Here is a 16,154-nt window from a genome sequence, read left to right as displayed (position 1 = left end):
GAAGTGAAAATAAAATCAGGATCCCCTGATATCAGCTCTTTATGCAGAATACATAGTGTGTTCTTAACTTTAGTTTTGCAGAGGTATTTTAGAACTGATAGAAATCACAAGACCTGATGCTTGCTTATGTGAGTTTTTAGGCATTTCAGTAGAATTCTATGGTCGCATCATAATTTGCCTTATTTTTGTTATCATTTAAAATAAAGCTTGTGCTTTTCAAGGAATTATACAGATGGGTGATAAGTCATCCATCAGCAAACATGCCTGTATGTCATTAGCAGGATCTAAATACAGTTTCTTATTGAATTAGCTTAAATATGAAGTTAGCTGAGGTCTTTTAGCCAATGTGAATAACTGAATTTGTGATTATTCAGTAATTTTAATCTTTTAAGGCATTTTTGATGTCAGAAATATTTTGACTTTTCTGGTTTGTTGTTTGATTGTTTTTGTTTTTTTGATTGTTAAGTTTGTAACATCCTTTTGTAAAACATTGCATTAGTCTTGTGATATGGGATTTTTGGGGTTTTTGCTTTCAAGGACTTGGCTAAACTGCTTCGGCTGGAAGAAAAAGATTTTCATAGGCTCCAAACATTGCTGGAAAAGTACAAGAAAGAAAATGCCCAAACTGCTGTTCAGTTTGCTGATGAGAAGGATGATGTATTGTCTGTGAAAATGTTCTTGGAGTATTTAGAGTGTGAAAAGGATGCAATTAATGTAAAAAATATGGAAGACAACGAATGTGTGAATTTAGGTAAGAGCTACTGAGCTGCTTGTCAGAATACCTTTAAGACTAATTATATCCTAAGATGCTATAAATACATATTTTACCTTAACCTGGTGGCATGTAACAAGCTGGCCTACATCAACAAAGTTTCTCACAGTAATAGCTCCAAGCTCTTACCTTTAGGCATGGGACAAGTCCTTCTGTCTAGAAGGATATTAATGCAATTTAATTACATATGTGGATATGTTTACCCTAAAGCAGCATTATCACTCTCCATTTATCTATTAACTGCACTTAGTTGGACACTGGTACCTTATAAAGTATTTCATGTCCTTGCTGGTCACTGCATCTCAAATGTTGAGTTAGTGAAGGGGACCTCAGAAATGGGAGCTGGCCAGGAGCAGTACAGAACTAGTAATTTTAGGGAACAGAGACCCCTCCTTGGTGGAACTGGGGAGGTTTTTGGCAATGTTGATCTGAAATTTTGGTGATACAGGTCCTGAACATGGCTGGGCTGTATGTTGGTTTATGGGTTGGGATTGCTGTCTGGACTCACCTTTAGTTTGCAGATTTGTTCAGAGCTGGCCTTGAGTGGCTTTTGTTCAATAACTGTCTCAAAGGCTCTGTCTTCCTACATTACTTCTTTTCTGGGGAATCATAGAATCAAAGACTGGCTTGGGTTGGGAGGGACCTCAGGGGTCATCAAGTTCCAACACCCCTGCCAGAGGCAGGGCCACCAACTTCAGGATTCCTAATGCAAGAATGGAATTCTGTGCACAGGCGTTATGTGGTGTTTGCCTAGTGGTACCCTGCTTCTTTTGGCCTTAGTTGTCAGACTTTGAGGGAAACTGGAATAGAAAAGTGAAGCAGAAGAGCTTGGCTTTTGTCTGTGTGGTTTTGTCTGTAAAACTGTTACTTACCTACTTAAGTGAACTTGCATTTTCTCTACTGTTACGGTTTACTTGGGTTTACGAACTGGGATAGAAGTACTTCTCCCCACCCCTTTGAATGAAGATCATCAGTAGAATATTCAGCTTTAAGTAAAACAAAAATAACTGAAATATGAATGTTGTGCTGAGGAATTTATACCCATAGCTTTTGTAGTACTGAGAGTGAATTATCCAATTAATTTGTTCTGGATTTGTTTTGTTTTTTTAATTGGTTGAAGTGTCTCTGGTTTTCTGTATGAGATGCAGCATTCTGCCATTCAGGTAGGGGTTACTTAGCAGATAAACTTGTCCATCACTTCAAGCCATTCTTTGAATTGAAATAAATGTATAACCCAGGCAGTATAATAACCTTTGTTTTATTATAAATCCGTTTGTGTATGCTGTAGTGTGGTAGGAATGTTTACGTCCTTTGTAATGAACCACCTTCTCCACCATGTGTCAGAGTGTCCTGCTTAATGCTTAGTAGTCCTCTGTATTCAGTCAGTGGGACCTGACCAGCAAGTAGTATTTCCTATAATTCTAAGGAAGAGGTGATGTCTCTCGATATCATTCATCATGTTGATGGAATTTTACTTCAGGCAGCTTTTTCTTCTGGAAGTGTTTGTGTGGAGAAAGCTCTACAGAGGAAATGTGCCATGCGTTGGAATCAGCAGGTTTTAGCCCTCAAATTTTGTTGGTAAGGTATTTATTACACACTTTAAAACTTTCTGGTTTTGAAAACAAAATGCTGAATTGAAAATTGAGTGGTTTATTTTTGGACTGTTTTCCATGTCCTCATACTCATCTTTTAAGTGCTAAGCTTAAATATAAGCAACTTAAAAAGATGTCAAAGGAAAAAAACAAAACAAAACAAACAAAAAAAAGTAGAAAATGTGAGGATGTCTGGAGGCCTACAGATGTTCTTTTAGAATTTTCTTAAGATTTATCTTTTACGGAGAGAAGCAACAGTAAAGTTAAGTGGTTAACTGCAGTGACAGAGACACTTTTTACAAATCCCATTTCAAGCAAAGAAATTTAAAAAGAAAAAGAAATCAAAGTAAATCTGTCAGAATCACTAGTGCTGTTGAGACACTCATCTTTCTTTCATCTTTCTGTTTGTCATTTTATTGTTTTTACTGCTTTTCTAATATTTCCTGATGACTGAAATACGTGTTTAAATATTAGCTAGCTCTTTTAAGATTTTCAGCTATAATATTAAGTGGTAATTTTTACCAAGTTAAGATTGCTTGTATACTTGTGTGACCTGTCTGTGCCTTCAGAAGAGTATTTTCCAATGTATCTAATTCTATGAATTGTATTCATAGAATTGTGGAATGGCCTGGGTTGAAAAGGACCACAATGATCACCTACTTTCAACACCTCTGCTATGTGCAGGGTCACCAACCACCAGACCAGGCTGCCCAGAGCCACATCCAGCCTGGCCTTGAATGCCTGCAGGGATGGGGCATCCACAGCCTCCTTGGGCAACCTGTTCCAGTGCGTCACCACCCTCTGTGTGGAAAAACTTCCTCCTAGTATTTAACCTAAACCTTCCCTGTAATTGTATTACTTCCTTTAAAGTCCTTAAGATACTGATTTGCTCAATACATTTTTAACTTTCTGTACACAGAACTTGCACAAGAAAGTGTTTGCATTAGGTATATTGTGGTATAAAAAACCTTTGTTCTGTTGTTTAAATTTTGTGTTTCTTTTTCTAGTCACTCCTTCTGAACTTATGGCTTTCCAGAGAAAAAGATATTCTTGAGAAACCAGATTCTACTAGTTGCCTTCACACTATGCTGTCACTTCTGAGCAAGATGAAAGGTGAAATGTGCATTTGGAATTTTTAAGCACAACTAATGCCAATTAATTTCAAATTGTCAGTAATTTGAGTCTATAATATTTTGAGGAGGTTTTTGTCCTCTCCAAAAAAAATCTAACAGGATTCAGTGTTTCATGCTGACAAATTCTGTAGCAACTACCTCAGTAATATAGTTGAAGTCTGAGGACTGTTACATTTAAAAGCATGCTTGGTTCCTTGCAGTTTCATTCAGCTCTAAGTGGATGCAGCTACTATTTGGCATCAGAAAGTGGCTGTTCTGATACTTTTCCTCTGTTTCTGCAGTGTATGGATTTGTGCCCCTCTTTTGTGTGCTGGGTGCTCAGAAATCCTTTGAGTTGCATTAACTTGTGTTGAGACCAACACAATTGTTATTTTAGATGCATTTGTTCATTGAACATCTCCGTAGTTTGAGGGGTGATCTGTGAGGTCAACTTTGCATTATTTTGGATAAGTTGTATAATAAACAATTACTGATTCTCCTAGCTCATTGAGAGCTGCTATGGGTATGTTAGCATCAAGTTCCCTTATGTCCATTTCACCATAGGACATCATTGAAACTGGAAGCATGAATAAGCTGTTGCTGTTGTCTGAACAATTTAATTCTGCTGAACATGAAGAGAACCAGGTTGAGCACATTGAGTACATGGGGAATCATAAAATCACATGGAAGCTAGTTGTGTTGTGAAGCATTGTATTATAATATTCCTTAAGTCTAGTGAGTGCAGCAGGTTTTACTCCCGAGTGATTTAACCTGTTGCCTGCTTTCTATGAGTTAATCTTGGAGAAGGAGGAATTCACATTCTGCTTTTGTTAAAATAATTAGAGTTGTAATCTAAGAAATATGTTACATATCTTAAAAAAGAACAAAAAAAGGTAATTTAGACTAATTGGAAATTGCTCCTAATGTATGGCGTATCAGTAAGTGCTGTTTTCAGGGTTACTGCTTCTATTAGTTCTAACACCTCATGACCCAGCATGAGTTTTCTTGCTCCCCTGGTCTCCACAGTTGCTATTGACGAGTCCTGGGACACCCAGTCTGTTTCCCCCTGGTGGCAGCAGATGCGAACAGCTTGTATTCAGTCTGAAAATAATGCAGCTGCCTTACTATCTGCTTACGTTGGACATTCAGTTACTGCACAGATAATTGACAGTGTGACAGAGAAGAAGGTCAGTCATCGTGTACTTCTCCCTCCGGTTGTATTCACTGTGTAGGTTTCGTGCAGATTGCTGTCTTTGTCATGGAGTAACACCTACAACGTTCACTTATCATTCTAACATGGGTGCAAGCATTCCCTCCTGCAAGCCTGAAAATCAGTGTTTGTATTTGAATAGTACTATGCTGAGGTAAATGAATGATATATCAGAAGTGTTTGCTATGCGTACTATATGGGAACTGTACTGCCAACTTCTCTCTTGCTGTCAAATAATACTGACAAATCCTGTACAGCTCTCAGACAAATTTAAGAAGCTCACAGCTGCATTTTTAATATACTGCTGAATATTCTTAGCCTTTACTATTATACCTCCTTTAAGGTGTGAGGTTTGTTTTGGTTTTTTTTGCAGTAAGGATCTGTGTTTACAGACTTGTTATCACTATGAAACTGCATGCAGCGTTGCCATTAAGAATGAAAATACTTCTTCCATTTTGCAGTAGCACTAAATGTGTGAGTTTTACTGCTTGTTTTGAAAGATTAGGTAGAGTTTAGGTGATGTTTAAACTTGTGAATAGGTTGCTTTATAGGTTGTACCTAGGTTGCTGGGAAGTGTTGTAGTAACTCTCTCCCTTCATCTTAACCAATCCAATTCTGTAGGTTAAAATTTCCAGTGTTGCCCAAATAGGAACAGTGGTACATTGTAACATATTATGCTTTACCCATACACTCTCTCCTTTGCTACTTTTTTTTTACTATTTTGCTCTTAAAAGAAACAGTCACAGAATTTCCCTTCCATACAACCATTTATCTTCTATTCCTTTTTTTTCTACCACGCTTTGGCTTACAGCCTCAAACTGCTAATGACCAGGCATCTGAGAAACTTTAGAGTTTGTTGTTTTAGTGCAATAAGCTAAAAGTGGGATCTGCACCCTACTGGAAAAATTCCTGGTGTTCCTATTAAAGTATTTGCTGATTAACATGAGAATATCAAAATAGTGCACAGAGCTCTGATACTGTATGGTCCAATTCTTCTGGGTCTGCAAAACAGAAATACTTTCTTTCATATGGTGGGAAATAGAGATGTAGGTGAAATAATCATATATGGAAGGAATGAAATATTGTGTGTGTATTGGAGGACTTAGAATCTCATCAAAAAGATTTAATTAATTCTTTTTTCAACCAAATACAAAATTTAAATAGGGCAATAAGATGACCTTTCAGGTCCTTTTGTTTCTTCATGCTTTTATTTAAGAATCTGTGTGTCTTGTGAGCAGTGTGGGATGTTAACTTACCTTTCCATAATAGGTAATCTGTGTATCTTGAGCTATCTAATTTTAAGTAGAGTATCTCGTAAGATACAGCTTTCAATTTTAATATTGTGCATTTTCTTAAAGAGATCTGTGCTACTTAAAGTGAACAGACACGAAACAGTTAATATGTTGTGTTAGTTTTCCCAAATAGTTGTAGGTTCAGACACGGAATCCTGGGAAGCACTTTCCCTTGATGCTGAATATTGGAAGCTCCTGCTGAAACAGTTAGAGGACTGTCTGATACTTCAGACACTGCTGCACAGCAAAGTGAGCAAGAAGACAATAAGAGTTTCATCTCTACAGAGTGAGCCTTTGGGTAGGCTTTCTGTAAAGAAATTGCTGGAAGGTGGAAAAGGTATGTTTTTTTCTCTTGGAAGGATGATTGATTGTCTTTGTAATGCAGTTCTGAGCCTTCCTTACCTACTTCATGGAATGGAAACTATACTGGAAATTGTTCTGCTGTTTACTTTTCTTAGCTTAAAAACAAAGCAAACCATGTATCAAACTGATAAAAGGCATTACCATAAAGACTGCATTGTAAACTTAAGTCAGCTGGTTAATACATTTTTGATTGGCAACATCAACTTAATATAATTAATGATATTAGTTAATAGCATTTCTTTTCTGTTCTCCAGTTTTGAACTTTAAATCTTCTGGGATGTACACTGACTGTATTTCAAGACTTCTTTGTTGTTTCACTGTTCCAGGAGGTATTGCTGACACTGTAGCAAAGTGGGTTTTTAAGCAAGGCTTCAATCCTCTTGTACTGAACTTGGCACAGCACAGGAACAATACGGATAATACTGAAGAATCTGAAGAAATGCATACAAATATCTTTCTTGAGGAACCAGAAATAGATGAAGACTTGGAAACAATCCTAGGTAAGAAAATAACGTGAGGTGTTTTTTTTTTTAATTTTGACTCCTTTCAGAGCTGCCTTTGCTACTGTTGTGAAATAGCAGAAATTATGAGAAGAGGCCTGTCTTGTAACTTCTGATATTTTTCTTTTTCCTAGAGCTGCTGCAACTTGCATATCAGCAGTTTCCATGCAGTCTTGAAGTGGATGTGCTCCATGCACACTGCTGTTGGGAGTATGTAGTGCAATGGAATAAGGATCCAGAGGTAAAAGCACTTCATTTGCAGGGAACAGTGGTTAAGAATAACTCTCTAAAAGCACTTCCACAAGTTATCCACAAGTTATCCACAAGTTATCCACTTAGTTGATAAAATTCTTCAGAAGACACTATTTGATAGCATGCTGGTTACAATCTTACTGCTATAGAGGGAAAGTGTAAATTAAATTGAGTTCAAGGGTTGAATGGTACCACACAAAGACAGGACAGTGTGCTTTTAAGCTGTCAGATTCTCAGGAGTTTGAAATAAGCAGCATGAAGTGTTCCATCAGTATTTTGTAGCTTAAAAAAAAATCATTACTGCATAGGAGTGATGAATGTTTTGTCTAAATAGATCATAGAATGCTTTTTAGACTGGAATCCATTCAGTTTAAAGAGGGAAGAGATTTCTTGAATGCTTTTAGATTTTCTTCATTTTGCCACTGTTGGGGATAATTGTTAGGGGAAAAAAAGCAAACATGGAATTGCTGTTTTCCATGGGTTCCCTATAAGCAAATGGAGAATGTTGTTCAGAATTGTAATGCTATCAGAATTTTCAGATGATATGAAAAATGCAATCAGCACTGCTTGTATCTGTGCAATGCAACATCTTGCTATAGGAAAAAAGGTTCATTGGAGAATTTTAAGAGCTTACTCTACCATAATGAAAGTGAAAATTAATCTTTCTAGCTCAAATGGATTTTGTATATAAGAAAGTGGATTGTTATTATTCAGTGGGGATATCTTTCAGCAGTGAGTAAGTTAGTGGTACATACTGTTGACAAAACCCTGGTGTGAATGACAGTGTGTTTATGGATATAGGTATGTCAGGTAGCAGGAGAGAAGACTGCAAAACCTCAGAACAAGTTCTACAGCTGTCAAAAATGAAGAGCTTTATAATAGACCTGGGTGTCTTAGCAATCAATAGCTTACATTTAAAACAAGTTTTGCATAATGAATAATATTAACTTGTTCTTTTACTTTTTTTGTTTTACATAAGGAAGCATGCTTTCTTATTAGGTCTATAGATCATCTTCGATGCATCATTAATGCTCACGTTCAGCATGGTAAGTATGAAGCTGTTAATAAAAATGATCTTTGAAACTGCAAATGGACAGTTTTGTCTACAGACAAGTGTAAATACATGTAGTTGATAGCAGTGGCTGTTTTGTCAGCAGCCTTGACCCCAAATAAACTTCTTGCTCATATTTTTCATGTGCTAAGAGTTTCCATCAGAAACATGGATATATGTTGGTTACATGAAGCTAATATTAAACTAAAAGCTGCTTAAGAAAAAGTGTTTAATTATTTTATGTGCATTTAAAATTCTAGCACATAGTCCTTGTAGTCAATTACAATTCGTGCATTTCTTACTCATGAATGCACTTCTGAATGTTTGATCGCCAAGAAAGTCTGCTCCAGGACATCTGAAGTCCAGCTATAAAGCAGTGAGAATAACTGACAATTCCTTCTTGTTTCGTTCACCATCTAATTTTAAAATCCCCAGTGTTACAAGAACTTTGGCCCATGGCTTTTCAGTCTGTACTTGTATTGCCTAAAATCTCTCCTGCATTCACATGGAGTTCACAAGTTTGTGATTGTTGTAGGTATTGCTCTGATGATGTGGAATACATTCATAGTAAAGAGGCTTTCTTCTGCTACGTATCTAATGGACAAGGTGAGTGTAGCATTATGATAGTAGTTTTGAGGCTAGTGTTTATATGCTGTGGATTTAAATTAAAAAGTGGGATATCTTTTAATGTAAAGGTCAAAAAATCTCCTGCTTGTTAGGTGTATTGTGTGGGTAATTTTTGGATTCTGAGGAAGGAATGCATATCTTAGAATATTCAATTGTTCCTTGGAATGATCAACTGAGTATTGCTTTAAGCAGTAACGGAGTCTGGCTGATGTACTGAAGCCTTATATGCAGCATTATCTTGTAATTACTGAATAAAACATTTGAAGTTATCTTTGTGTGCATGTATGTATTTGTACATAAAGCTTTCACTTAACAAAGTAAGTATTTTTTCTGGGCCTCTTTCCTGGTAAGTTGTTGACAAGAAACTTCTCGGGTTCTGCAAGCTGCAGCTCTTCCAAATGTTGGAGATATATGAGCTCTGCAGAATGCAGAACGTTTTGTGAGTACTGTTGAGCATTTTAAACTCATACTACATTGCTGAATCACCCTCTGGTTTGTAGCTTGTTTGCCATGAGTTTTATCAGTACTTTATCCCTGCTAAATTTAGTGCTTGCAATATGCAGCATACCTGCTGATTGGTAGACAGCTATCTACAAGATAGAAGTCCAGATGTTGACAGTGATTTTAAAAACAACAAAACCAACCAAAACACAAAACACACCCAATAATTTTCTATCTTGTCTTTTTTTTTCCTCTTCCTATGCTCCTCTGATTTTCTGCTTTACCTTTTGGCTGAACTGTGTATGAATTGGAACATGCCATCTTCCTCATTTCTTCCAGCAAATAGCCTTATTAGTTGTGTGTATCTGTGGTAGATGCTTCTTCTGCAGAAGCAGAAAAAAGATGTTTCTTCCAGTTTTTCTGCATGCCTTTATGTACACCCATCACCATTATTTCCACCTACAGTCGCCACACACAGGTGTTTAATCAGTCCCAACAGCAACAGCTGAAAGTTGTTTTCAGTTCAGGTGTTGAATCAGCGCAATGGGCCACAGTGGCTCAGGATCCTGGTATCTCACTTCAGGCATTTAGACTCTGCCAAGATGCATAGGAATTTTATTTCTGCTTGTTGAAGAAAGCTTCCACTGATATGTGATTCATTGCATGCAAAATGTGGTGCTACTTGCAGAAGTGGAACCTAAGTGGCATTGTAGTAACATTTCCGAACAGGAATGACTTGTGAGGGGCTTTTTCTGAAGAATTTACATGGGCAAAGCATGAAAACCATGTTGTAATAATATCTTTTCCATCTATCCCAATGAATATTCTGGAGCTTTCCCTTTTTTTCTCCCTTATTCTTCATGTTTCCTTATAATATCACACACAATATTCTGTATTATAGAAATCACTGGGAATTTCTTAACCAGATTTAAGATTTGAAAGAACCTGTGGGCCTTAATTCTAGACATTAAGAATGATGAACTAAATGTTGGCATTGGTGGTGTTTGTTTCTGCCACCTATGGTATGTCTATCATACATCACTGGCACCAGTATTTAATTCATCATTCTTCATATACATATATTTATTTATATATATATTTAAAGAAAGCAATGCAGTGTGTTGCATCATGTAGCTGTAATGAACTTTTTAATATTAGGAATATTCTAAGTAATAGAATATTTGCAAGATAACAGATGCTCTATAATAATAATGATGATTTCATGTACTGAAACATGGAATTTTCTTTAAACAGGTTGGAAAAGCTCCCAAGGACAGATTATGCAGAAGGGCAAGTAACTGCTTCTGTCTCGCATGAGGAGAAATTTAACAAGAAAATCCTCTTTTATTTTAATATTAGCTTATGGCTTGTTTTTGAAGTGTGAAAGTTTTGAAACTTGAGGTCATGTGACAAATTGCTGTTATTTTTCATTCATTTTTTCATGTATAACTTTGTTGTTTTAAACTCTTGCAAGGCAATTGATAAGCTCAGCAAATGAAACGTACTGGATGTGATTACTTGAGCTGTTCTATCTTCTGTGGAAATGCAATATTTTAAATATGCAATTGAGCTTTACATTTATTTTTCAAGATAATGGAAAGCTTATTTTCTACTTTTTTTTCCTGTTACTTCTAAATCTTTATGCTTAAATGAATGTTTATTTAGCTTAAAATATATAATAGGCTTAACAATGTGTTTGTTATATCAACACCTGTTTTCTCAGAGAGAGAGAGATATATATATATATATATAGCTAATAAAAGCCTGCTTGAATTCTGTCTGAAACAAATCAAATTTAATATTGTTAACAGGATGTGGGTATGAGTGACACAGCCACGACAGCTTTCCTTGGCTGCTGCTCAGATCTTCTGCAAACGTTGCTAGAGGTAAGATTTTCATTTTTATTTTTTTCTGTAAACTAATTTAATTAAGGCATATGCTTATCCTAATTTCTGCATAATTCAGACAAATGTTAACAATCTCATCTAGAAAATACGAAATTCTCTTCTTCATTTTTTAATTTCGTTGCAGAGAGTTTCTGAATAAAGATGTGTTTTTTGTGTAGAAGGCCAATACAGATCACATCTTGTGTGTGACAGCTTTCTTACGTTCATCTGCTAGGCTGACGTGAGTAGTGATGAGATGCAAGCTCCTGTCCTGGACACTGAGGATGCCTGGATGTCTGTGGAAGGGCCGGTATCGATAGTAGAGCTGGCACTTGAGCAGAAACGCATTCACTACCCACTTGTTGAGCACCAGTTTGTGTTATGTACTGTCTTGTATGCCATCATGAGGTTTTCTCTGAAGAGTGTGAAGCCTCTGTCGCTGTTTGATAGCAAGGTAAGTCTTCCGAATGCTGATGTGCATACATTTCATTACTGCTGCCCTTCCTCTTGGTATCTATAATGCATGCTGCCTTCTACTCTTCAAACTGTTTGTGTGTGGTTTTAAGAGAACAGCCCACTGTGGTGTTAAAGAAGCTGTCGCCAGAATTCAGGCTGCCATAGGAATTTGGTGTTGTTCTTTGAATAAAAGATTTGTAGTGGCCTCATCTGCATGAAAATCCACTCCTTAATCATTAGTTGGCCTGGAAATACTGCATGATAAAACGACTGGTTGACAGGTTTTCCTAGTTGCTTTGAGAAGTGCCAGATTAGAGAAAAACATAGTTAAGTTCAGAAATGTTCTGTTAGTGTTGCTGATGTATCCATTCTTGCTGATGAGTGTTCTGGAATTCTGACCTTGAAGAGAATAAATTGTTTGTCATTTAAATACCTTTAAACCACTGAGGAAAAAAGACTCACTACATTTTAAAATGCAGTGTATATCCAACCAGACATATGTTGACTTAGATATAAAGAATGTACCATACGCTGAGCTTTCTTCCTCCTAAACAATATAATTAAAAAAAAAAAATTAAATTAAAAATTAGAATACTGCTGTGGGCTACCATCTAATTCCTGCTGAGGAGAAAAAGATTGAGATCTACAAAGCATTGTGCTGAAGATTTCTTCTTAATGATGGATTGTGTTTTTCTGAATGCAGAATGTGGCAGTTTGTGGTAGGTCCTTGTCTGTATGCATGCTCTGATGGAGCAGTTATATCTGATTTTAGCATTTTACCATATATCACATTCTGTTGTTTTTATACCTTTTATATATGCTTATCTATTAGCAGCAAGCATATTATCTCATGCCATTTACGACTGCATGTTGCTTCTCAATAATATAATTGAAGGTTGTTCCTGTACCTTTGTGCTTATGCATACAACTGTAATTCTCAGCCATCTTCTTTCTTGGTGTCTGAAAAGAAGTGCTTAAGAGTTTCAAAGACCATTTATCACCTTGTTTCTGAAAAGCAACTCACTGTCTAAATTTAGACATTTGTAAGCTGCACCATTCCAATACTAGTAATACATTTGTACATGATTTCAGGAGTAATGTGCAGTCCTATTTGGTGTTTCTCTTGGCTGTTCTCTTCAGTCTGGAGAAGGGCCCCAGTACGTAAGGAAAATATTACAAAGATTTTATCTTTCAACACTTCTTTTGTTTCCCTGTGTTAGTACAGAGCAGGGCTGCCAGTGGTGCTCTGCATCAATTGTGCCACTGCCATAGGTGGCATTGGGCTGAAACAAGGGCTCCCACATGCCATCATTTTGCAGTTTACCTTACATTTGGTGAATGTGTAGTCCAGGAGACCTTTTCAGTGGAGTTAACTATATTACTAAGTAATACTTAAAATGCATTTTTTGTATAAGATAGTTAGCATTTCTTCCTATATATCATGCTTTCTTGAAGGATAAGGGAGTAGGAAATACATCCAGGCTTTAGCTCCAGCTGGTATTATAGCAGGTACAAACACTTGCCTACTAAATTAGGTTAAGTTTGAAAGCAAATCCTTGATAGATTGTGACCGCCTGAGCAAATATTCTGTTTCATAGTTGTGACTTAAAATATCCATTTTAATTCTCAGAGAGATATAGGAGGTGTAGTACAATTTAAATGTAAAAAAAATTGAGGCTTCTTAAAATTGGATCAGCGTGGATTACTTCAACTGTATGTCTGATCGGCTTTGGTTCTCAATTTTAGGGTAAAAATGCATTTTTCAAAGACCTTACTTCAATTCAGCTGTTACCTAGTGGGGATATGGATCCAAACGTGTTATCTGTACGACAACAGGTAGGTGTAAGTTATTGAGAATTCCTACAATTCTAAAATTTCAAATAATACTGAAGTAACTTTTAATTTTTGCTTTCAAGTTCTTGCTCAAAGTTGTGAGTGCAGCAGTTCAAATGCTATGTTCACAAAAGGCCAAAGAAGCCTCAGAAGAGGAATTGTTTCCCTTTGAAAAGGCAAGAAATTGGCCAACTTTGGCTGTGGATTTGGCTCAGTATCTTCAAATCTCTGAGGATGTGGTCAAAATGCATTACGTCTGTGAATTGTACAGTTATGGGATGGATCATCTCGGCGAAGAGGTAATAACCCCTTTTAATAACTTTATAACAATATGACATTGTCAGGTATTCTGCTGAGGTTACATTTTCACTTACTGAAGATGTCTAGAAGGGTTAGGCAAGTATTGCTATACTCAGAAAATCCTCACAATGAAAAATCAGAAATTGGAAAAATAATTTCTCTTTAGAGGTGGGTCATCTTCACTTTCCTAGCAGATACCAACTGGTGGAAACATAATAATGGGGAGCTAGACTGGTCTAAACTGGTACAGCCCTTTTTATGATACTGCAGTTAACATTTCAGGAGTATGTCTTGCTTCTAAATACAGAGTAATTGTCCTGCTTTGTTTTCTCTTCCACTGTTCAGAAGCTTTTAAATGTTTTGTTTAGAGAACCAAGTAACACGAGTCTCAAAGCCATTTTTCCTTATAGTAACTAGAAGCTTCCTGTGATTCAGCATTTCAGGGTGATCTGTGTCATGCTCAAAATAATATCTAGTTCTGTGTTTCCATTTTCAGGCCTTTCTTCAGGTGTCTGACAAAGAAGTACTTGCATCGCAGCTGCTTATACTGGCTGGACAGAGACTGGCCTTTGCTTTACTTCAGATACAGACAAAGGAGGGAATGGAACTCTTTGCTAGACTTCCTCCAACACTTTGTACTTGGCTTAAAGCTATGGTAAGTTAAGCATGATTTAGGAAAACAGAATCAGAGGTTGATTTACAGAAGATTCTATTTACTTAGATGTAGATTACATCTGAATTGAGCTTTCTTGCTAATGGAAGCAAGAACCTAGTTCTCATTTTTCCTGGTGCCAGTTCTCTTTCATGAGGAATGAAGGAGTGACTGTTCTGTTATGGGGGTTATACTTTCTCCTGAAGTTCTGGCAAAATGATTTGTGCTCAATTAAAAAAAAAACTATTGGCAATCTTTTCTAATGGCAATATTCAGAAATCAGTGCTTCTGTTTATCCAGGATTCAGATGTGATGTTTTCCAGATTGCATGAATAAATTTGATTGAGAATATTGATTAGCAGTGAAGATTCAGTTAAGAAGAGTCTGAAGGGCAAAATAACCAGTAGTACAATTACACTTCTGGGTCCAAGCATCTGCTTAATTCCCAAATAGCAATTTTGTTATGTAAGATGAGGAGGGCATATGTGCAGAAGCTCATCTGCAAAGAATGCTCTAATGCTGTGTTTGTTCTTTTATATAGGACCCCCAGGAACTTCAAAATGTGCAAGTGCCAATTGCTACAACAGCTAAACTGGTTAACAGAGTAATAGAGCACTTACCAGAGAATCACGGGCAGTATAGCCTGGCTTTGAATCTGATAGAGGCCGTAGAAGCAATCTCATCATGACATTCTCCATTAGAACAGTTCTGCTACATAGTGCTACAATGCATGATTTTACCCAACAAGGCTGACATTTACAGAAAGAAACTTTCGTGTGGCTTTTGTTAAACAAAAAGAACAATGTTCCCCACCCCACAATTCCAGAAGGTAATTTTAAATTGGAGTGTATTTTAAATTCTGCACTAGTACAGAGATGTTTAGTTTCTAGTACACTACTTGTCAGTATTTGAACTGCTTAGTTATTTATTTGACTTGAGCGCTTCTTGCAGTAGTCTGAATTGGGTATATTTGACAGCAGTTTTAGTCAATTGACAAGATCACATCCTGTGATATTTTTGTATTTCATGCTAGCAGTAACTGCTGCGGTTACAATGTTCCACGTATCATTTATCAGAAGAAGCTGTAGAGTTAAACCTGAGGAAACGCTTCAGTCTTTTAAGTTATCCTGTAATGCCAATGTTGCATTTCCAGAAGCTAGAATTGGTGTTGGGCTCCTGTCTGCTACCTGCACACAGACGACAATAGCTGCACTAGAAATAGAATGGAACGCGCCAAGGCCTTACACAAAGGGAGAAGAGCCCATGTTAGAATCAGCTTGGAAGGGAGAACCACATCCCCAGACACTAATATGGACCCATGTTCATCCAGTTTTAGTCAGCATTGTCTCTGGGGCGTGCTGGGCTTCAGCTAAAACTGGTTTCACGTCCCTGTCCTTTATTATTGAGCTCTGCCGAGTTTATGTAGGTCTGTATGTACTGTAAGGTTGTTCCCTGTTTTACCACTGTAGAAGATGTAGTATGCTCTAAGACTCTGCACATGTTAACTCGTAGTCAAAACCTGCTTCAATAGTTGTCCAACTTCACTCAAGATCTTTACTTCTGAATACCTTAGCCTTAAAAAAAAAAACAAAACCACAACAAAACCATTACATAGGACAGTACCTGCAGGGAGTCATGTAGTGAATATCTTCACTACTGCAGTGGTGTTAGAAATGATTATCTTACATCATTAGTAGTTTTCCTTCTACCTAAAGGAGAGCCAGGAAAGGAAAATAGTGTTGTTGTAAGCTGTTTTGTCTTGAAGTCAGTTGAAATTACTCCATCTTGTAACCTGCAAGAAACATTCATAGCATA

At 36.8% G+C, this 16,154-nt stretch overlaps 1 protein-coding gene across 3 annotated transcripts in view; it reads left to right on the top strand.

The window, feature by feature from the left end:
• Positions 1–15,932, top strand: part of RAB3GAP2 (RAB3 GTPase activating non-catalytic protein subunit 2) — a 40,937-nt gene extending 25,005 nt beyond the window's left edge. For all 3 annotated transcript variants that reach the window (XM_052665608.1, XM_052666394.1, XM_052664770.1), the window contains exons 20-35: positions 538–751; positions 2,253–2,350; positions 3,372–3,477; positions 4,503–4,663; positions 6,099–6,315; positions 6,668–6,841; positions 6,976–7,082; positions 8,073–8,139; positions 8,680–8,750; positions 10,467–10,502; positions 11,024–11,098; positions 11,334–11,552; positions 13,301–13,390; positions 13,471–13,686; positions 14,184–14,342; positions 14,881–15,932. In XM_052665608.1, coding sequence (XP_052521568.1) covers positions 538–751; positions 2,253–2,350; positions 3,372–3,477; positions 4,503–4,663; positions 6,099–6,315; positions 6,668–6,841; positions 6,976–7,082; positions 8,073–8,139; positions 8,680–8,750; positions 10,467–10,502; positions 11,024–11,098; positions 11,334–11,552; positions 13,301–13,390; positions 13,471–13,686; positions 14,184–14,342; positions 14,881–15,027 — 2,157 coding nt within the window. In that variant the 3' untranslated portion in view covers positions 15,028–15,932. The remainder of the gene's footprint in view (positions 1–537; positions 752–2,252; positions 2,351–3,371; positions 3,478–4,502; positions 4,664–6,098; positions 6,316–6,667; positions 6,842–6,975; positions 7,083–8,072; positions 8,140–8,679; positions 8,751–10,466; positions 10,503–11,023; positions 11,099–11,333; positions 11,553–13,300; positions 13,391–13,470; positions 13,687–14,183; positions 14,343–14,880) is intronic.
• The last annotated feature ends 222 nt before the right edge of the window (positions 15,933–16,154 follow it).

The sequence above is a fragment of the Tympanuchus pallidicinctus genome, unplaced genomic scaffold (assembly GCF_026119805.1).
Source record: "Tympanuchus pallidicinctus isolate F22 unplaced genomic scaffold, pur_lepc_1.0 scaffold1, whole genome shotgun sequence".
NCBI classification, from domain to species: Eukaryota; Metazoa; Chordata; class Aves; order Galliformes; family Phasianidae; genus Tympanuchus; species Tympanuchus pallidicinctus.
Note: the sequence above shows the minus strand (reverse complement) of the source record. Positions and strands in the feature narration are given on the sequence as shown.